The following is a 20,419-nucleotide window of genomic DNA, read 5'->3' as shown; positions in this document are numbered from 1 at the left end:
TCGAATTTTCAGAGTTTACTCATAATTTTTTGTAAATAATGCATTCTAGACCTGATTAAGTGATTTCCTCCGTTGTTTTTACAAATTTCCTAAAATTTATTGATTTTTTTAGACTTAATTCTACAATTTTTTACCTATAGTTTAAGCAAAATCTTTCCAGTTTTTTTTTAAATTCCATTGAAAAACAGTTTTAAACAAAATTCTACAAGTTGAATTTAATTTATTCACTGCAACTAATTTATTTAACGTATCACTGACAACTTGACTACACTTATTATTTCATTGAGCGGTCTTTATTCAGTAAAATAAAATATGTATTTAACGTTCTTATCTGTCAAAAGAATAATAAATCATTTATGATGTTTTTATCGTTTCTTATCGTAAAAATACATTTCCGTTTATATTTCATTTTATTACAACTGCAATTATAAATTACATAACATCTCAATAAATAATTTCTTATGTAGCATTTGGATTATCGGGTGGCACAGCCGCGAATAAAATCTGAATAAAACGTGTAAACTTTCCTAAAAATTGCAACAATTAGTAAATTACCCCACAAAAAATTGTAAACCTCATACTCATCAACAATTCCGGTGTTCGCTTCTTGTAAACAAACCAATAATAAACCAAAACCCCCACCAAAATAAACGCCAAAGCGAGCAAATATTTCGGAGTTGGATCCGTAATAATGGGCGTAACACTCAAATAAATAGCTACCAATAAAACGAAAACACAAATCCATGTAGGCACCTGAAAAAAATCATTAAACCAAACCGAAAAAAAGATTTTATATGTACTTTGTAGGGTCGAGGAGCATCTTTCATAGTCCTCCTTAAGACAAGTAACGAGACAAAAGCCAGCCCGTAGAATATCCAAATGAGGAAACTAACAAATTCGATCAGTTCAACAATATCCCCAGCTACGATAAAAAGGAGCGATAAAATCCCCTGAGAAACGACAGCGAATGACGGAGTTAGACGTTCATGATGAACGAAGGAAAGACTTTTGATCATTAGGCCGTCCTGTCCTGCCACATAACACACCCTTAAATTATTTAATTCGTTAAAAGACACACAAAATTAATTTTTTGGTACCTAGTGACCCCAAATTGTATACTTAGGGCACATCCAAACGTAGCTAACGCCACTCCTAGTGGTATCAAAAACGCCAAAGGGCCTAAAACCCTTTCACCGAAAGTTACAGCAACAGCAGGCGAATTTATCATCTCAGGTATCGATAATGCGGTCATGTATGCCATGTTCATAAAGACATACAAACCGGTGACTATGGGAACACTTATCATTATGCTCCTCGGGATGTTTCTGCAATTATTCAGTCACGTTTTTGTTCAGGAATTAAAAATTACTCACACTTCAGGTCGTTTGATCTCTTCAGTGATTACAGTGACCGCAGACCTGTAAAAAATGGTGAGTGTGTGCCATTTCCAGGCCTGGTTTTTACAATTACAATTACCATCCGTCATAAGCCCAAAGTCCGCTATAAAAGGCCAAAGCGATGCTTTTCGGTGTGTACTTTGTGCCTTCGAAGCCCCGGTTTAAATTGTCAGTGTTGCCTTTGATGATTTCGTAAAGGCCGCCAAAAATCACCACCAAACAGGCGAATACTTTAAATCCGCCGAAAATGTTCTGCACTTTGACGTAGAGTTTCACGCTTGAAACGTTGATGTATGTTATTATACCTACAACGAGTACGATTTCAAACTGAATAGCTATTATCTAGCGTAGTTTCTCAAGTAATATTGGCTTGGTTACAGAGTTACTTTTTTACATATTACTTAGAATTTTCTCTTTACGTTTATTTTATTTTTAGTTATTCTGGGTTTATAAGTTTTTTCCTACCTAGGGCGAGTAAGGCCACCGTTTTGACCGCCTTCTTCACCTCTTCAGAGTCGTCCTGTATGCACATCAGATCTAGCAACGGTTGGCACAAATATTCGGAAAAAGTCAGTATAATAACAGCGACTTCTGCCGGTTTGATTATCACAATCATGACCCAGGAGTAGATGAATGAGGGCAAATGGCCCCAGAATTTGTGCAAGGGGCCAAACGAGTCCATATAGTAGGCGTATTCGGCCCCTGAACGTGGGATAACAGTGCCTAGTTCGGCAAAAGCCAGAGCTCCTAAAATGTTTGTTGGAAAAACATTTTTTTACGAAAAAAAAATACCTAGAAGGGAGATTATTCCGCATACTGTCCATACAACTAGACACATTCCAACTGAACCGGAATGTTCGAGTGCTGAAGCTGGAGAGACGAAAATTCCGGATCCTATCATGACGGCAAGAATTAGATTTATGGCGGAAAAAAGGCCCAATTCGCGCTTGAGTTGGACGCCTTGTTTGGCGTCGCCATTTGTGGCCGCTATGGTCCCTAAAAATTTATCATTAGACACTATTTTCTATTGAAATTTCGTAAAACAGGCTCAAACATTTCCTAATTAAATAATGTTCAAAATTATGTTATTTTCTCGCCTATTTTGATCTGAAAACTTACGTATTCGAAATTATTGTCCGTATCTGAGTGACTTAGCTTTTTTTTAAAGGCGAAAAAAATTAATAAAACATTTTTCTTTGGGTATTATTTATTTAGTTCTATTTTATTTTCAAGCTTTGTAAAATTTACAAACTCTTCGTGGATGCGCACGCACAGCCCCAGTTACAAGGTGGTAACAAGGAAGAAGAAAAAGCTCCCCTATAAAGAACGCTGTCTCTTCTCTGCTAACTGTCCTAAGGTTCAGACATGTTATGTGTTATGTTCATAACTATTAACGCCTTATTATTATAACATTATTAAAATCGGATTAAAAAAACTGACCTTTGGACATGCAATTATATTGTTAGGATTCTGCCCTGTTTTTAAGGTATATTAAAAACGTTAAAATTTTGAGGCACGAAGTAGAAACAGCATTTCTATTGACTACTGGGAAAATAAATAACTATAAACTTCACTATAATATAATATTGGTGTTATGGACTAATTTAAAAGTTCTGGTTTAGGATATTACTGTGAAGTTTTTGCTTGGAAGTTCATCAGGAACTCCATTTTCTCAATTGTTACCATTTTTCTTTTCATTAACAAAAACTGGAACTGACAAAGTTTTTGTATTTCTTCAGTTCAAAAAATAAAAGCAGAAAATAATCTAAACTCAAGTTTTTTTATACTGTTTCAGTCAGTTTAATAAATACTCTCTTAAATCAAAATCACTTGCAATCGTGGATTTCTAGATTAAACCACTCTTATGTTTGTTTACCAATTTACACAGGACAGTACACTGACTTCTTGACATTAAATTATTTAATGTCGAGTTTAATGTTATTGTTAAAAATTTTTAAATAAAAATATAATAGTAAATATTTTATTAAGCCGTACAATAATTTTTTGCACTTCTTAATATTAGTTAATTTATTAATCATTTAATAAATTTTAATTCGAAGGAATTGTAGAAAAATTCTGAAAAAATTCACAAACATAGAGAAAAATATAATAGCAAACTCTGAATTATGTGCGTCATTAGTTTTTCATATATATCTACTAAAAATATAATTTTTGTAGATTCACTCCGCATAAAAATTTTAAAAAATTTGTTTTTCTCCGTTATATTAGAGGTTTCCATAATAAACTTTGAAACCATCACCGGCATAGTATGCTTATATCTATTAATCTGTTAGTTATTTATTATCTATTACTCTATCTTTTAAATACGTACCGACTAGTAATTTTTATTGGTCTGTAAAGGCGAAAAATGTCTGTTTTTCTCTGTTAATTTTACATAATAATGTCCATTATTCTTATCTATTAAATATACGGGATGAGTCTACTAAGTACATAATGACGTCATCGACTCTTTTTCGTTTTTTTTTACAGATCCAATAAAATAATACAAAAGGTGATAAAAAAAATCATGTCTGACATTTCTCTAGCGACAAGCTTGAGGCATTAGATCACAGAACAACGTCAAAAATGCCATTATTTTTGCAAGTTCTGAGGATTTAAACAAGTTTTTAGACCAAAAATCAAGTTTTTCTTCCTGTTTTTATTAAACTCGAACAAAAAAATGACTTTATTGTCACTCGTATCGTATTTTTATTTGTTACATTTTGCTCTAAACATTTTGTAAATAAGCAATAATAAGGTATAATCAAATAGGATCATGAGCATATGATTACAACGTAAATTACGGGTAAATGCTGTTTACTCGATTTGGTAATCAACAATTTTAAGAACATTTAAATTGTTTGGCAGCCTAATTGTTAATTTGAGTGCTATGTACAAAATTATGAGTGCATCTCAATACAAAAACCAATTCTCACCGTAAAATTTAAAGAATTTTTGTTTTAGAGGCTGCATTTTTTGCGGAAGGTGTAAATTATGACATAATCATAGCCTATTGTCCTGGAAAATGTAACACCCCCTTGTTTCCACGGCAACCTGACGCATGCGGAAAATGGGGAAAGTCAATTTTCATGCTCATTAAAATACAAGGTGTTCCAAATTAGAATTACGTTCAGGTTTTTTTTTCATTTATAATTATTGTTAATTAAGCCACCCTTTGCCACAAGTGTTATTTTTCGTTACACAATAAGTTTAGATAAATCTTACGTATTACAGTACATAATCAATCATCTAAGAGTGTAATAAACACTTATCGATAAAATGCATGCAATAAAACACTAAACTTTCCACAAAATAACAAAAAATTTCAACTTACCGGTCATTTTTAATGAAATTACACTTGAAAAACGAAAAATTGAAATTACTGCATTGCTTTAATACTGAAGAAGTGTGTGGTGTGCGTTCACCAGATTCGAATAAACTATTGTGAGCACTGACAACCGTTCATTCACATTAATTTTAAATTACAGATATCGAAATCGTATCAGTAATCTCTTGTTTAGTTTAAAGAGGATAAGAGATAGCAACAATTTCAAGTTGAGCGCTACTACACACTACAACGTCTGAACAAATAAGAAAATTGCTTGTACAATAATGCGTGAAAATTATGACCAATACGCGCACAAATTACTCCAAAAATCTCCGATTTGTAATACATATAGTAATAAAAGCGATAATGTTAATTATGTTGTCTGTTCAATATCGTGTGCAATATCGAAATTTAAACAATGTGGTGATTAGTAAACAAATACTGATGACTCCTATAAACATCTGATGTTAAGCAATGGACGAGTTGAAATTTTCCCAAAATATTATGTGTGGTGATTGTGAAGGGTAATTGGCGTAATTATTATATAAAGAGAGTGGTAATTCGAGGCTTCCTTTTGCATTGACTTGCACTCTAGTAACTAATAAATTAAGTAATTATTAAGGTCAAGTGTTGTGTGAGATGAATTGTAATATCGATTTTTTCGCAATGATAAGGAATCATCATTCATCGGCTTATCTGTAACTGGGGTCTTAAAATGTGTAAAAAATAAATCAAGTGGAAGTTTTATCGATAGAGTCGATTTTAAAATAATAATGGGGCAAACAAATTTGTTTCCAACACTGTCACACAAAATATAATAAATAGTGCTTTCGAATTTTTGTCTATTTTTTTTTTAATTTATAATGTTTTTTTCCCGAAAATTATTTCATAACCTGTGAAATGAACGATTTTATGGCTCGTTTTTGAGAAATTCGGTTAATTGGAAAGGTTGTGACTAAGAAACAGTCGAAAATCGACGTCAAATATTGATAAATCCAGAGAACACAAATTTCAAATCGCGCGCCTGTCGGTCATACGTCAACGGCGTCAACCAATGAGACGTCGTGCCATGATGTCACGCATTAGAGTGGTGGGGACGCATTTTCACGTCAGAGCGTCCTCAAGTTTTTTGATTTTGTGGTGTGTACAAAAGTGTTGTGTGTGTGTTTTGTGCCAAAATGACTGAAATCCAAGGTTTTTATTGGAAATCTGACGAGGTGACGTCATCGGTTGCAGTCTGGAACCGAATTCTGAGAAATGCTCGAGAACGCGCCAAAAGCAAGAGGGACGCTACCTCAGGTCAGTGTTTTTCGTCATGTATTTTATCGAAAAACGAAATAATCTTGAAATGTTTTGCTAATACCGAGCACACAAAACACCAAATAGTGTCTAAAGTGTTTTATTTTTGTTTTTCATCGAGGTTTTAAAAAGGGGTAGAAAAGTACAAAGTAGGACCTGGAAACGCGTTATTTTGCTTTGTGTCACTGGAAAACTTTTTAAATCGGATTTTTTTCGTAAAATAAGGCGGAAAATTCCAGGTTGGAGCATTTTTTCGGTTGTTTGAGAAGGTTTTTCACAGAGAAACTCACAAGTTCTCGCTCACACAAAAGTTTGGTGAGGCTACTTTCCTTTGTTTTTATGAATTGAGAATATTTTTTAACAAAAAAACTCACTAAGCTTTGAAATAAAAATACACAAAAACATTACGTTATATATTTATTTATAAAAGCTGCACATTAGTTAACTTAATTGATTTAATAATACACTGTGATGGTGCGTTAATATAATACGATAAATAAATAAAACCCTTCGTCATTTAATGAGTTTGGTAAAATTTTCGCACTCCTTTTGACACTTCTGGCAGTTCATCACCGAATTCCTGCAATAAAAAATTGTGCCAAAAATTCACAAAAAAACTCACTCCTTACTTAATAATTTTTAGTAAATTATCGGCCTCTAACGTCTTTGAATGCAACGAATCTTGCAACGAGTCAATAATTGCGTCTTTTTCCCTCAATTGCACCTTCAAATCATTGATTGTCTCCTCTAGAGCTTCAAACATTGCCTAAAAAAAATTATTACAAGAAGAGACAACACACAAAAAATGACCTACTCTTGACTCCTCATTCGTTTCGGAATAAATCGGCGGTTCATTCAGACAGAAAAAATCCTGTATTTCCTGTGATGTAATAAGTGACGGTTCAGCAAGTATTGCGTTAACCAGAGTTTGCAAACCGCTGACTCTTTCTTCAAGAAATAAGGGATCGAAATTGTTCTTCAACCACCTTTTTCGGGGGAGGAGCTGGACAATGTGGGTGTGGGAATTGCGTATTCTATTGCACAGCCTTACAAAGTCGGTGTAACGCCGGAAAACGTACCAGCAATCGCCACTCACTTTATTTTCAATGCGCAATTTGTAAACCTACATTTTTTTGATAAATTCGTTGTTTTATTCCACGTTAAAACGATAAAATGGTATTTTATTTTATTACCGTAAAACGCGCTCTTTCTTCCATAATCTCATACCCAACTATCGGAATTTGTATATTGTTGAGATTGTCTCCGTTGTATGAGAAAAAATTGGCGTTTTCTTCAGGAATCGAATTTTCTTCAACTAGTGTTGAATTGGAATCATTGGAAGTCGTGGTGGAATATTGGAAGTTGCGATATCTGTCCACTAATTAATTTCCAACTCTTTGAAGTAAAATAACTCACCTTAAAGGTTCTGATAGGTAGTCTTCAGAATCAGTCGTGATAGCCTCCTCAGCGGTCTCACAATCTTCATTATTGTTCCCTTGAAGTGGGTGCCCCATTTCTTGCACTTTAAGTTGGCTTAACTTATCGCTAATCTCTGATTTTTGCTGATCCATTGTTTAAAAATAGTCATAACCTCAAAACTGCCACGATTAATTAACACCAACTAACTGTACAAATCACTCATTGTGAAATAATTCATTTAATTAAGTATTTAGAGCACAAACGTAAATAATGGAGACAACAAACTGAATGACTTAACCTTAAAAAACAGCTGTTTTTTGCGAATCGAGGTTAAGTAAGGGGGGCGGGACTTAAGTCAAGTTATCAAACGGACAATTTATTTAAAAATAATAGAAAAACAGTCGTACAACACGAAAATTTTGTACAATTTGGTGTCCCGTCACTTGGTTTTTTGGTGGTTTTGGAATTGTTCCGTTATGCTCACTTGGAGTGCTTGTAAGGTGTTTGATTTCACGCACTTGCGGATTTTTTCGAAAAATCGCAAATAGTGGTACACATTGTGTCTGGAAAATTATTATTATTATTAATCATAATTATATTTTTTCTTCTAATTAAAATATTCACATCATCACGAGGATTGGCCCCAGGAGCTCATGTACTGATAGCAAGTGGTGTATGTATGCCCTTGAATATTTTGTGCAAGACGTGCAATTGCAACCAGTTAGAATTGGCTGAAAATCGTCCAAATATCTGAAAAAAATTGACACTTTTTGTGAGAAAATACACCAAGCATTCAATTAAATTTCGATAAAGTGGGCTGTGATTTTGGAATTAAGTTGGCAACAATAATGTCAATTCTGGTGATATGCTGCATTTGGTTCATTTTCTTGAACAAAACTTCATAAAAAAGTAATACAAAAAAACCCAAAATGTTGTCAAAAATAACGTTATTTTGCGCGAAAATCACTTAAATTGTAACGAAATTGTTTTTTTCCAGCTGTATATTAGCTGTTTCGACTTAGCACAAGAATTCGTTAAAAATAAAGGGAACCACAAATTTTATCGAAAAAAACTCGTTTTTTCAACCCTTTAACTAAATTTTGAACAAAATTCTCTCTTTTCCTTTGTGAGTTATTGTTACTAAAGCCTGAAAAATCATCATTGCCAACATAATGTTAGAACCAATTTAATCAGAAATTTAACTGAACAAAAAGTACCTACTTTGCGTCTCTTAGATTTATTTCATACGTGTCTGTCTGATCTGTTGGTTCTATCGCAAAAGTCATTGCTGCTGATCTTTCAGTGAGAATATGACAATATGAGGAGTCAAACAAATCAATCCCCATTTCGACCAAATTAATAACATTTACGGGATTCCAACAGCCTTGAATGACCCGTAGTTTATCAGTGGGTAATTTATTCTAAAAAAAAATTACCATAAAATTCGAAATAATGAAGCGGTTGTTAAATACCAAAATATTTTTCACCACGGGCTCAATTTCAGCAAATTCCAAAAACTCGGTCTCGGGACCATTATTATGAAGTCCATCTATTAAAAACCCACCTACATCTTTGACATCTGCTAGAATCGATTTGAGAAACTTTTCCCGAGCTAATTGTTTATAACCCCCCACTACAGGAGCAATCACAAACGAATTGGCTAAAGTTTGCGATTTTCGGTGTCTCTCCAAACACTCCTTGTAGAAACTGACTGTGTTACTGAGTGATTTTGAAATGCGTTTTTCCGAACTGCTGATATTGGTGTCTCCATCAGAGAGCAAGAAATAAATGTCAGGCTTGAAAGACTCCACCACGTCCATGTAGCTTTTAGCGTCGTAATAAACCTTGCCGTTTTTCGTCCAAATGGGCACTTTTAACGTGGAATTGTGCCCCTGTTTTGTGATATTGCAAGGGTCTTGAAGAGTGAGACAAGTCAGACTGTCTTTACTACCAATGAAATTGGAAATGGTCCCTTCGTAATACTGCATCGCCTCTTTAAACGTGTGCATCCCAGCTAAAGGGATTTGCAAGATCTGGGGGTCCCTACTGACCAGTTTAAACACCTCATGTGTAATGTGAGGGATTTGACCGCCCTAAATTAAATTTTAAGGACAGTTAACCAAATAGGGGACTCACCTGTGTGTGGAGCATTACTGCAGGAGTCTTGATCGAGACAGAAGGCTTGGCATCGATCTCTGAAAGAGTCCCCAAACGTTGGGCACACTTTGAGACAGATTCCACGTAAAATTTCATCGTTAATTTACACTAAATGCACTCGGAAAAGTGTGAAAAAGCAGTCTATACAACTAAAATCACTTCCAGAATTAGGTTTTGACAAATAAAGCAAACATGACATTCAAAAATCCGAAAAAAGTGGACACATGCCGGCCTAACCTTACTTTTGCATGCCTCACAAATGGGAAAAAATAGATGACAGGGCGCAAAAACACACTCATTTACGTTTTAAAAACGAACTTCACATGATTTCATTCATTAATATACCAAAACTTTGCCAGTTTTTTCATTATTTAATTGTGGTTGTTTTGTAGTTTTTTTGGCATTTTTTGTGTGGCAACGTGTGACATATCGAAATTTACAGTGGCCCAGTACAGTATTGCGTGAATTAAAAAAATAACTAGCGTATTAAATTTTGGACATTGAGTTAGCTGACTGGAATTGGTTATAAAGTGAATAGTTTATCTAAATTAAACAATTAAAATTAATTGAATTATGAACTAGTACTGTGATTTTCGACCTTTTGCACATTAAACCGCTGTTAGTGTTGATGTTTATTCATCGAACTGTCATTCAGTTTGCAAATTGGACAAGTTTTTTTTTGATTAAACGATGGTTTACATTCATTTTCCGGCAAATTTCACTGAAGAGGAGCTCATGCTCCAAGCCAAATACCAGAAACTTAAGAAAAAGGTAAGTGGAACGGTGTAAACAACCTTTTCTAACTTCCTCTCAGAAAAAGGCTTTGCAAGCCCTGAAAGCCCCCAAACCCGAGCCCGAAAAGCCCATTACGCCTAAACGGCCAGCGGAGGCTCGAGATGCTCGTGAGGTTGCGAAAAAACTTATCAAATCCGGTGCCATTCCGGCCATTTCCAAACAACAAAAACAGCCAGAACAGGGCTTTAAACGGCCTAGAGGCTTGGAAAGAAAACTGATTTCGGATAAAATTGTGAGTGGTTATCAGCCTTTTTCGGCTGTGCAGATGGACGATGGGCCTGATAACCCCGAAAATAAGCCGCCAAGGATTAAGAATTTGTATGATACTTTTGCTAATGCGCGTGATAGGGAAGAGAGGGGTTTGACTGAGAAACAGAGGGAAAAGCCGGATAAACCCAGGCAAGGGAATACGATTTATGTGTCAGGGTATAAGATAACGGAGGAGTTTTTGAAGAAGCATTTTTCAACGATTGGAAATATTGTGAATATTTCAATGGAGATTGAGAAAAAGTATGAGGGGGTACAATTTTTATGTGGGGTTTTACATGTTTGGGTTTTAGTCGCGGGTTTGTCACGTTTGATAAGGTGGAAGCCGCCGAACGGGCCATAGCTGAGGTAGGTTTTTATTTGTGATTTTTTGGTCATTGTTTACAATAGTTTTTTATTGAGTTACAAAAGAGAAAACACGAAAAAATTAAAAAAGAATTTTGTGTTTGTCTCAAAAATGTGCTTAAAGACGTGAAGAAGGTGAAGAACAGTATTTTCGGCTTAATTTGCTTGTTTTTCTTACATTTTGTAAATAATTGTGTTTCTGGATAACAAACGAGCTAGTCTTAGAAAAAAAAGGCAAGAATAATGTAATCATCGCAAAAACTGTAAGATTTTTGCTTTAAAAGTGTCTTTAAATTATTGAAAACGGTAAAAATAACAGCAACTTTGACAAAATTTTGTGTTTTTACTGATTGAATTTTCGGCACAATTTCACAAACTTTCGGGAGGAAAACTGTGATTTTGGTTTAGAAATTGTTACATTTATTAATTGGCGGAAAACTATAAAAGTAACACCATATTCGAACTAAATCGGCGATTTTTTGACGTATTATTTACTCGGTCATTAATTAAGAAATATAAAATTCTGCGTCTTAATTTTCTTGTTTATTTGAAAGCAACAGGTGATTGTGACATTAATATTCAATTTTTTTGGTGTATTATTGGTTATTTTATTTTATTTCTTATTTGCAAATTTATTAACTGAAAAATTAAAAGATGGATGGGAGTATGGTTTCGGGGATTCAGCTCAAAGTCACTCTAGCGAGACGACAGCCCCAAATAGAGCCAATAAATGACGCATCATCGAGCGCAGCGTGGGCCACTCTAGGTAAAAAAAGCAACAAAATAAAAACTATAAACTTGATACAACATTTTTATAGCGTCAAGTCATTCTCAAAAAGGCAATCACAGGGATAAGAGAAATTTAGTGTCGTATGATGATATGTTTGACTAAACTTACGTAAGGTGATTTATTAAGAAAAAACCCGCTTAATTATAATAGTATTAACAATAAAAAATTGAATAATAGTTTGACTAAAAATTTATTTACATAACAAATCCATTGAAAAATCCCTTACATGTCCCTCGGCGGATTAAAGTACTCCCAGTGATGATGATGCACCGTTTTCCCATCACCCGCTAATAAAATCAATCCCGCAATTAAAACCAACAAAATCACCATCATTACATGCAAATCCTGTTGCCCATCCGCATTCCGTATCAAATTATCCCGAATATGCGCAATCAGTCTTTTAATCGTGCAATTAGCTGCCGTTCCGCACGCCCTCACCAATTGCCCCGTCAGCTGGGGAATGGAAGGGGGCTCAGGCGAGCGCACACGTCGTCGTGCCGGGGGCGGCGTCTCCTCCGAACTCGACCTAGAAACGGGGGTTTTACGATGACGCCGCCTTCGATAAGGCGCCATAGGAATGTCCTCATCCACGAATTGTTGCGCTCGCAAAGCGTAGAAACTCGCAGGGGGCTGTGAAGAAGGGGGCATGTAGATGGGGTCAGGGGGACGCGGAGGCGGCGTTTCCTCAATCGAGACGCTTCTCACCGGGGGCTCTGGGGGGCGCTCTGAAACGGTAAGGGGGTGATCAGTCGGGGAATCAACGACTGAAAGGGTAGGGGGGTCGTCTAGAACTAGTGATGATTTGCGAGGGGGTCGCTGGGGGGGAACGTCAGTTACTTGTTCAATCGGAGTTTTTTTTTGCTCGGGTGGTTCACTTGGTGATGCTGATTCTTCATGTGGTGGTGCTGGTGGTTGGAGCTTGTCGAGGAGTTGCTGGATGAGACCTGGAGCAGAGAATGTTACATTACAATTACATGGTTAATTGTAACACTGACCTGGAGGTAGCTCGATTTCGCCCACTTTAAGGGCCCCACTTTTGGAGCTCAGATCATTGGTTTGGATGCTTCCACTGTCGATCTCTGATACTACAATTCTGCTGGCTAATAGTTCGTTCACGTTTAGTCGATCGATATCCAAATCGCTCACTTGTAATTTCTGAGCTTTCAAAACTTCAACTTCGGTGTTTGAATCAGGTTGGACTATAACAGTGCGTTCTGTAACTGTCGGTGGAGGATCCTTCAGTTTGGAAAATTCTTCCGGGATTTCGGAAGTTTCTTCATCTTCTTCCTCAACCGGAATCGTCCGTTCTTTGGGTTTATCAATCCGGGTAAACTCATGGTCTGGTAGGATTTTAGCCCCGTTTAAAGGCTCCACAACCAGACTACCATGAGTGATGGTTTCTTCTTCATATGTGTAGTTTGTTGGAGTTATCAACCGTATCTCAGTAGTTTGAGTCGAAGCTTCCGTTTCCTCTACAACTTCTTTTTGTTCTTCACTTTCCTCAACCGCGATATTTTCCTGACTTGTGATGTCGTGCAAAGGCTTGTTGGTTTTATTCCGAGGGGGCCTTGGAGGTGCTGGCAAAGGCCGGTCTTTCATTTTCTGGATCACAACCCCTGATTGTAAATCCCTGTTTGGTTCCTCATCAATTTCAATATACTGTGTTATATCGATATTTTCCTTCTCCTCATCGGTCATATTCGGTACAGGGTGTTTCCGTCTCGGTGGTCTACTGGGCCCCAAAGTACTATAATTCCTCAAGGGTCGTACTGGTGGTTCCTCCGAGACTGGTCTAGGCACAGTGAAAAATTTCTGTTCGGATTGAATCGAACGTTTCCGACGTGGGGGAGTTTTTGGTGGTGGTAATGGTGGTTCCCTTCTTATGTTCTTATCAACGATTGCGTAACCCATATGGTCTCGGAAATCCTGGACACATGTTTCTTCAACACACGGTTGTTCTTCAGTCAAGGATTCGGCTCGTGATCGGGTTCTGGAGCGAGATCTTGCAGGTCGGGAAGGGGGTTCGTCTTGAATTGACTTGGAGCTGGAACGGGAGAGGGTTCGTGAGGGGCGAATGGGGGGTTCCTCCGGGACTGGGATTATGTACTCGTGTTCGGTTTTGTAAACTTCAGTCTGGAAGAAATTGTTAAAATTTTAATTATTTTAAATGAGACTTACATCCTGGTCCTGGTCCTGGTCAAAATCCCCAAGGATTGATTCGTGTTCCGAGTAATTTAGACTTTTTAAACTGCGGTGTTTTCGTGGCGGAGCCATTGGTTGTTTTTCTTCTTCTTTAAATTCTTCGTCTTCACTTTCATATCCGGTGTAAGGGTCGCTGATTTTGATTTCCGGTTGTTCTTTTCCTTCCATTTGCTCATTCTCGTACATCATGACTCGATTTTCGTCTTCAACAGCTATGGTTTCTTGATACGGTACAATTTCTTCCTTTTTCTTGTTCCTTTTGCTTCTTCGTTTTGGTCTTGAAGGGGGTGCTTCAAGTTCAAGTTCCGAGTCCTGGTCGAAGGATAATTGTTCCTGTGACACGTGAGGTGTTTTCTTCCGTTTAGGTTTCTTCACAACTTTTCGTTTCGTAGTCTCGGGGAGTGAAGTATTCGAAGCGCGAGTTTCATACGAGTAAGGTTCAGTTTGCAAGTCATTTAGAGCATTATTAGGGGATTTGAAAGCTTCCCGGATTTCGGAGCTTAAATACATCCCGACTTCGATATTATCCTGTGAGATTCCCTTCTGTCGGAGGAAAAACTCATCTGAATCAATTTCTTCCAAAACACCTCGTCGATGTATCCCTAGGGAACTTTCCGACGAGTGAATGTCTTTACTCGTGTTGGTGTCAAAACTCTCATGTGGTTGTGGCTTATCAATGGGTGAGTCTAAATCAGTGACTTGTTGGTTGGGTTCGGGATGGAAGCTCCCATGGTCCCATCGGCTGTTGTAATTGTGACTAAAGGGCGAAGCGGAGTGTATTTCCTGGTTTTCCTTCTCGTAGGCATCGTCAATATCGATATCTTGGTCGTATCTGATATGAGACGCCGTGTCTTCCCTTTCTTCTTCCATCGAATCTTCCGAATGGAGAGGAATTCGGATGGAGTCTCTGCCACCCCAACGATCATCACTTTCTTGCTTTCGTTTCGTCCGTGGAACTGTTGCAAATTCACAAACTTCCCGTTCATTTTTCGCAAACGAATCGAAATTATCGTCTTTAGGTTTTTTCTTAAATAGTCTTGGATACGTCCGAAAATCGAAATAATTTGTCTTGGAATCGCCCGCATTTGATTCCGTCGAGTATTGTCGTTGTTTCAGAGACCGTTTTCTGCGTGGCAAACTAAACGAAGGTAGATTGACTTTCGCCGAATCGGGAATTTTCGGTAAATTGAACTTAGGTTTCTCGAATTTGAAATTTGGTTTTTTCAAGTGTGGTTTTGGAGGCAGCTTGATCTCGTGTAGTTTTGTCTTGAATTTATCTGTTTGTGTTTTGAGGGCTTGTTGTAGTTTACTGGGACCTTCAGATTTTGGTTTTTGGGTGACTGTGACTGTGTGTACTGTGGTGGTGGTTTCTTGTTTCGGTGGTGTTTTGGTAAAGTATTTGGTTTCAATTTCGGTTTGGATTTCTTCAACTGTGTAATCGGGTGCTGTTTGCAAGGGTTCGGAACCTAACATTCGGCGGTCTAGTGATGTTGTGCTACTGGCCAGACTTATTGGTTTTGGCTGAAGGTTCTGCTCTGAGTCGATTACGTGAACGGTGGGAGGTGCTGCCGATGGGATGTCGGGGGGTGGATTCACTGGTTCGTACTCGTGATCACTAAAAGTGAAAAAAAATCGTGATAGAAATGCTCTAACTGTCGAGAGTCCTACGCTCAAATAAATTTATTTCTTTCATGGGCGAGTGTTTTAAAATTTTTGGTGACTTGTCTTTCTGAGAGAGAAACCTATTCATTCACGTGGCTTAACAACTTAAAGACAGACATTACCGCACAATAGAATTCGTTCCACTAATGGCCATTGTCGCTCTCAGCCCGCTAAAAATAGCTACATACCCAAATTTCGTGACCATCATATTGCTGACCCGACTGTTGGGCCTCGTGCCCACAGGATTGATCCGATCAGGGAGCAGCGAGTCGCATTGGAAATACTGGCAACCGCACCTCACATCCAGCGACATGACCGACGATCCTGTCGAGGAGTCCCTTGAGACATCTCTCCGTTTTGCCGTTCTGTGGCGGCCTTCGGAGGCCGATCGCAGTTGGCCTTCCTGTAGAGATCTCCTACGACGTCGTTTCTTGCTCCCGACGTAGGTCGGCATCGCCGGTTTGGCCGCTTCCATGCCTCTTTTGTTTCCAGTCTTTTATCACGATATCTATCACATTTTTGGGTGAGAGCGACCCGCTCGGGGATCTGCCGGCCACTGGTTTATTTTTGTGCTAGAGACGACGACGACGACGACAAGCAAGAGGGGCTATTTTTACGCAAGGCTTGAGCGGTTTTTGCGGTCGTGGGGCGAGTGCCAAGTCGAAGACGGCGGTGATTATTTTCGATGCTCAAATTGTGGAACTTTCGAAATTTTTTGATTTTTTAATTGTTTTTTTCATTTTTCTTGCGTAAATACAAGACTTAACAATATAGGTATAAGTGAACATATTATAATTTATTCAAAGTGAAAAATTAAAATCGGAGTATAGATTTCAGAAATTGTTTTCTTTCCTCAATCCAATCACGCACAAGCTTTTGTTATCCACATTTTGATTTCATATTATTTTTGAATAAGTTTTTATGAATTTAGACTTGAAAGAAAGAAAGAGTGTTTATGTAAATTTATGTATCAGAAACTTGATAATTTATTTTTTAACAAATACGTTGAAATCATTGGGAACGGTCACGTCTGTAAAAAGGGCGCTTCAACTTTTGATGTCTTTTTATTGTATTTTTATTTTTAATTTGTTTGTTGGCGTCCCTAGGTTATAGCTTAGTAAGCCTAATAGGTAATCCGGTCCTGGATCTATTACATATAAAACCTAATAAACTTAGAGAACCAAGGATTATTTTCAAAGTGAAAATTAATTTGATTTTTAGTAACAATATTTCGAAATTTTTTGAGATAATATTTGATAAAGAACAAAAGATGAGTATTATCAATTATAGTTTCAAATAGTGGTAATGAGATAAATTAAAAATAGACACATTAATTTATATCATTTATGCTATTTCTGACATCGTTTGTTGAAAAAGGTTTAACTTCAAAAGAATTTGTAAAGTTGCGTTTGATTTTTCCAATTCATTAGAAATATTTTTAGCAATGTTCGAAATACAATTGTGTTTCCCCGACCTAATATTCTCAAAATTACTCTCTTAAATATTTTAATAGCCCATCAAACCCAATATGACTCGCGCGAAAACAAACACATTCCTTACCTTAATTTTGACCATCTGTTGTAATCCTCCTCGAGCGAAGTACTTTTAATAATTTTCTGTTCATCGAGATAACTCTTCTCCTCATCAACCGACATTGACTGACTGTTCCCCAACACATCCAATTTCTTCTTATCATCTTGGTCCTTTTCTTCAGGCGCTTGAACTTCCTCATAATCCGTATCTTTAGAGTCATCTCTTGAGCGTCTCTTAAACGAAACTTTCTTTTTCAAAACTGGAGACTCTGGGGTTTTCAGACTCGATTTCAGTTCGGCAACTTCTTTGGCCTTGATGTTTTGTTCTTGTAATGCCATTGCTGATTCGGTTAGTTTTAAACCGTCCTCTTCATCCACCACCATTTTTTCCTCTTCGAGTGATTTAGCATCGGTTTCTTCCTCAACCGGTTGCAGGATTTTTTTCTGTGATTCGGGTGAAACTTTTTCAACTGCATCTTTGGCGAGTTTTTTCAGTTCGGTGAGTTTTGACTCATCGCTGGTTTCAGACGAGGGTGTTTCAGGGACTTCGGGTTCTTTCAAGACTTCGTCATCTGAAGGTGGTGTCAGGAAAATAAATTGGACACCTTCATTTTTCGGACTTGTTGGACTTATTTCGACTGAACTTTCCTCAACTTTTGAGGGATCCTCCTTTTGAGTTTCTTTCTTTTCTTCATTTTCAAGATAGGAAAATTCGTCGGTTTGTCCTGGGGGTGGTTTTAACGGTATGTGAATGTACTTAGGTTCAGTACCTTTCGGTTCGATTTTTTTCACTTCTGGTTTCGTTTCTTTAACTTCAGGTTTTTTCTCTTGTTCTTTTTTGGAGCCAGACCGTGATAGTGATAATTTTGGAAGTTTGAATTCTTTTAATTTTTGCATGAGACTCAGTTTTGATAAACTGCTACTACTATCAACAGATGGTCGTCTCTTGCGTTCAGGTTCTGCCGACTTGGCTCGAATTTTTCTGCTCCCTTGTCTGGAAGGTGTTTTGAGACTTTTAGTTTCGTCTTCAGTGCCAGGCATTATGATGATCATATTTTCACTCTTGGCATCATCGTCTTGTTGAATAATTAGATAATCGCTTCCTCCTGAAAGTCCATTTTTGCTTGCATGGTCCAAGTCTATAGTTTCAGTTTTCAGGATTTCAAAAGCCACAATATCGTCCGGATCTCCACTAAACCGTCTCTCCTCATTAAAACTAGCCTCGATTTCGATTTTTGGTATTTCTTCTTCTGGTGGTTTCTCCTCGATTTTTGGTTCTGGTTCTGGTTTCTTTTCACCAAATTCCAGGTAGGAGAACTCGTCCGTTTCTCCCTCTGGTGGTTTCAGGGGAATATGGATGTAAACAGGTTTCAGGTTTGGGTCAGGTTTTAACGCCTCTTTAGGTTTAGCTTCAGGCTTATTTGTACTTTTTTCAGGCGGGTGTTTCAGTGATTTTGGCAAATTTAGTTTAGGAACTTTAATTTTGTCTTTGGCTTCTTTAAGCTTTTTCATGATTGCTAGTTTGGATAAACTTTTTCGACTGTAGCTGCTGTCTATTGATAGTTTTCGCTTTCGTTTTGGTTCTTCAGATTTGGCTCTCTCCTGGCGTCCGTTTTCTTCGATTTTGGTTGAAGTTGGCACGGGTTCAACGACTTCTTCCTTATCTAAATACTGACTAATATTATCTGAACTTTCAGCGGATTCTAAATTTGTGGTTTCAGGTTCTCCGACGTCTTCAATGGTGACGGAACCTTCGTTTACGTTTTTGGAATGACTTTCTGAATCACTTGGTACTTCTGTTATGACAATATAACCCGAAGGTTCCGGTATTAAATTATTCGTGTCTTCTGTTATTTCTTTAATGTCTAAAGTTTCAGTCGATTTTGGTAAAGGCGACGAACTTTTACTTTTCGACATTGCTTCCATTGTGAAAATTCTTGGATCGATATTTTCGTTAAAAGGTTCTTTGTATAAATAGGTCCAAGGGTAACCACCTCTCAAGCGCGCTCTTCTGATGTCTTCCCACTTATAAGTCTTGATTGGTACCCGTGGAACTTTCTTCCCTAGGTAAAAAAAATCAAATTTTACAGCCGCTTCTAAATGTGGGCCACCGTATTCTTAAACAGGAAGTGTGAAATGGATCAGTTTTCCGGGCGTTGTTTTTTATTTTTAACCCTTTTATTGTCGGTGTTGCAATCAAACTCGCGATTCTATTTTCGCAAGCTTCGAAGGTCGCGCTTTCTTACATAATTTACCTCGTACAAATACAAATGCGAATTAATTCAATTAAAAGATCGATAAGTGTGTAAAAATAGTAAAGTGGCGGTGGTGCCAAGACGTCGCGCCAAAATAGAAATTCGTTTGTAATCGAACACTTTTCAATTAAATTTTCGACTTACTTTGCCTTTTGTCCTTCTTATGTCGTTCCATCACTCGATGCAACACCGCTTGGACGATTCGAATTTCCCATCATCTTTTGAAATCACCAAGGTGTTTTGATGAAAAAAGCTGCTATTTTTTTCGATAATTTTGTGCACACGCGTGAAACGGTTCTGAAATGTGCTCTTCAGTCTTGGTCTGGCCTGCAACTGAGAGATACGTTCCGACTATTTCTGGAGACGCTATTTTTGAAAAGTGACGTCCTTTTGCAAATCACGCTCGCTGAATTTTCACTCTGATTGTTAGCGACATTCAGAGGCGGCTAACAATTGTAAATAAATAAGACACTGACGTTGGTTTATGCGTCTTTGATTTTTCGATCTGGAGGCGCTAATTTATTTCGAAATGGACGACTTTAAAGGAGGCTAAATAATTGAGTGCGGGTTTAAATACACAAACATGCAAAGTGTTAACAGATACTTTTGCTCAATTATTGATTTTTTTACAAGTGGAACGGCTAAAAGAATCTTGTTGGTGTTTGAACCGTTTCGTTTTCTTTTTCATTTGACACATTTTTCCCATGTTTTGTAAAAATAACTATGATTAAAAGGTCTGTGTTTTATTTACTCACATGAGTGAAAATAGAGTTTATTTGAAAAAGTGCCATGAATCTATGTAGGTCACTCTACCTGGCATGTTTAATTATTTATTAGTCATTCGGTTTAATATCAAGTTTGAAAATAATTTCCAAAACCCGTCATTTCTTCTATTGTGTGAATATTTTTTTCATTGACCAAAATTAAATTTTGGGTCAAACATTCGAAAATATTTGGTTCACGTTTCACGA

The 20,419-nt window shown here is 37.1% G+C and overlaps 5 protein-coding genes and 1 long non-coding RNA gene across 8 annotated transcripts in view; 2 read left to right on the top strand and 4 right to left on the bottom strand.

Moving 5' to 3' along the window:
- Window positions 1-353: 353 nt before the first annotated feature.
- LOC660467 (b(0,+)-type amino acid transporter 1) lies at window positions 354-4,946 on the bottom strand. 2 transcript variants are annotated; one of them, XM_008192318.3, is made up of 9 exons: window positions 4,732-4,946; window positions 2,190-2,393; window positions 1,863-2,144; window positions 1,477-1,702; window positions 1,374-1,418; window positions 1,098-1,325; window positions 801-1,047; window positions 582-753; window positions 354-527 (listed from the first exon to the last, which is right to left on the bottom strand). In XM_008192318.3, the coding sequence occupies exons 1-9, from the start codon at window positions 4,736-4,738 to the stop codon at window positions 460-462; spliced, it is 1,479 nt and encodes a 492-aa protein (XP_008190540.1). In that variant the 5' UTR covers window positions 4,739-4,946; the 3' UTR covers window positions 354-459. The 2 variants fall into 2 exon arrangements, with proteins under 2 accessions (XP_008190540.1, XP_064214105.1); XM_064358035.1 differs by lacking the exon at window positions 4,732-4,946 and adding an exon at window positions 2,517-2,622.
- Window positions 4,947-5,356: 410 nt separating this feature from the next.
- The window catches only part of LOC107397453 (uncharacterized), an 88,236-nt gene continuing 73,173 nt past the window's right edge, over window positions 5,357-20,419 (top strand). The window contains exon 1 of the long non-coding RNA XR_010334935.1: window positions 5,357-6,024. This is a non-coding gene — a long non-coding RNA (uncharacterized LOC107397453). The remainder of the gene's footprint in view (window positions 6,025-20,419) is intronic.
- Window positions 6,425-7,741, bottom strand: Snx16 (Sorting nexin 16). Its single transcript, XM_966752.5, has 5 exons — window positions 7,441-7,741; window positions 7,218-7,395; window positions 6,839-7,147; window positions 6,654-6,790; window positions 6,425-6,604 (listed from the first exon to the last, which is right to left on the bottom strand). The coding sequence occupies exons 1-5, from the start codon at window positions 7,593-7,595 to the stop codon at window positions 6,538-6,540; spliced, it is 846 nt and encodes a 281-aa protein (XP_971845.3). The 5' UTR covers window positions 7,596-7,741; the 3' UTR covers window positions 6,425-6,537.
- On the bottom strand, window positions 7,804-10,022 carry LOC660588 (uncharacterized protein). Its single transcript, XM_966806.5, has 5 exons — window positions 9,580-10,022; window positions 8,916-9,536; window positions 8,665-8,864; window positions 8,068-8,193; window positions 7,804-8,006 (listed from the first exon to the last, which is right to left on the bottom strand). Exons 1-5 carry the CDS (start codon window positions 9,694-9,696, stop codon window positions 7,883-7,885), a joined length of 1,188 nt encoding a protein of 395 aa, XP_971899.1. The 5' UTR covers window positions 9,697-10,022; the 3' UTR covers window positions 7,804-7,882.
- Nelf-E (Negative elongation factor E) lies at window positions 10,211-11,973 on the top strand. The gene is made up of 5 exons (XM_966860.5): window positions 10,211-10,371; window positions 10,415-10,905; window positions 10,956-11,010; window positions 11,662-11,773; window positions 11,826-11,973. The coding sequence occupies exons 1-5, from the start codon at window positions 10,291-10,293 to the stop codon at window positions 11,897-11,899; spliced, it is 813 nt and encodes a 270-aa protein (XP_971953.1). The 5' UTR covers window positions 10,211-10,290; the 3' UTR covers window positions 11,900-11,973.
- On the bottom strand, window positions 11,897-19,802 carry LOC660703 (uncharacterized protein). 2 transcript variants are annotated; one of them, XM_008192326.3, is made up of 6 exons: window positions 19,593-19,802; window positions 17,222-19,256; window positions 13,976-15,614; window positions 12,793-13,930; window positions 12,635-12,741; window positions 12,358-12,522 (listed from the first exon to the last, which is right to left on the bottom strand). In XM_008192326.3, exons 1-6 carry the CDS (start codon window positions 19,621-19,623, stop codon window positions 12,499-12,501), a joined length of 4,974 nt encoding a protein of 1,657 aa, XP_008190548.1. In that variant the 5' UTR covers window positions 19,624-19,802; the 3' UTR covers window positions 12,358-12,498. The 2 variants fall into 2 exon arrangements, with proteins under 2 accessions (XP_008190547.1, XP_008190548.1); XM_008192325.3 differs by having other exon boundaries at window positions 11,897-12,741.

The sequence above is a fragment of the Tribolium castaneum genome, chromosome 1 (genome assembly GCF_031307605.1).
Source record: "Tribolium castaneum strain GA2 chromosome 1, icTriCast1.1, whole genome shotgun sequence".
NCBI lineage: Eukaryota > Metazoa > Arthropoda > Insecta > Coleoptera > Tenebrionidae > Tribolium > Tribolium castaneum.
Note: the sequence above shows the minus strand (reverse complement) of the source record. Positions and strands in the feature narration are given on the sequence as shown.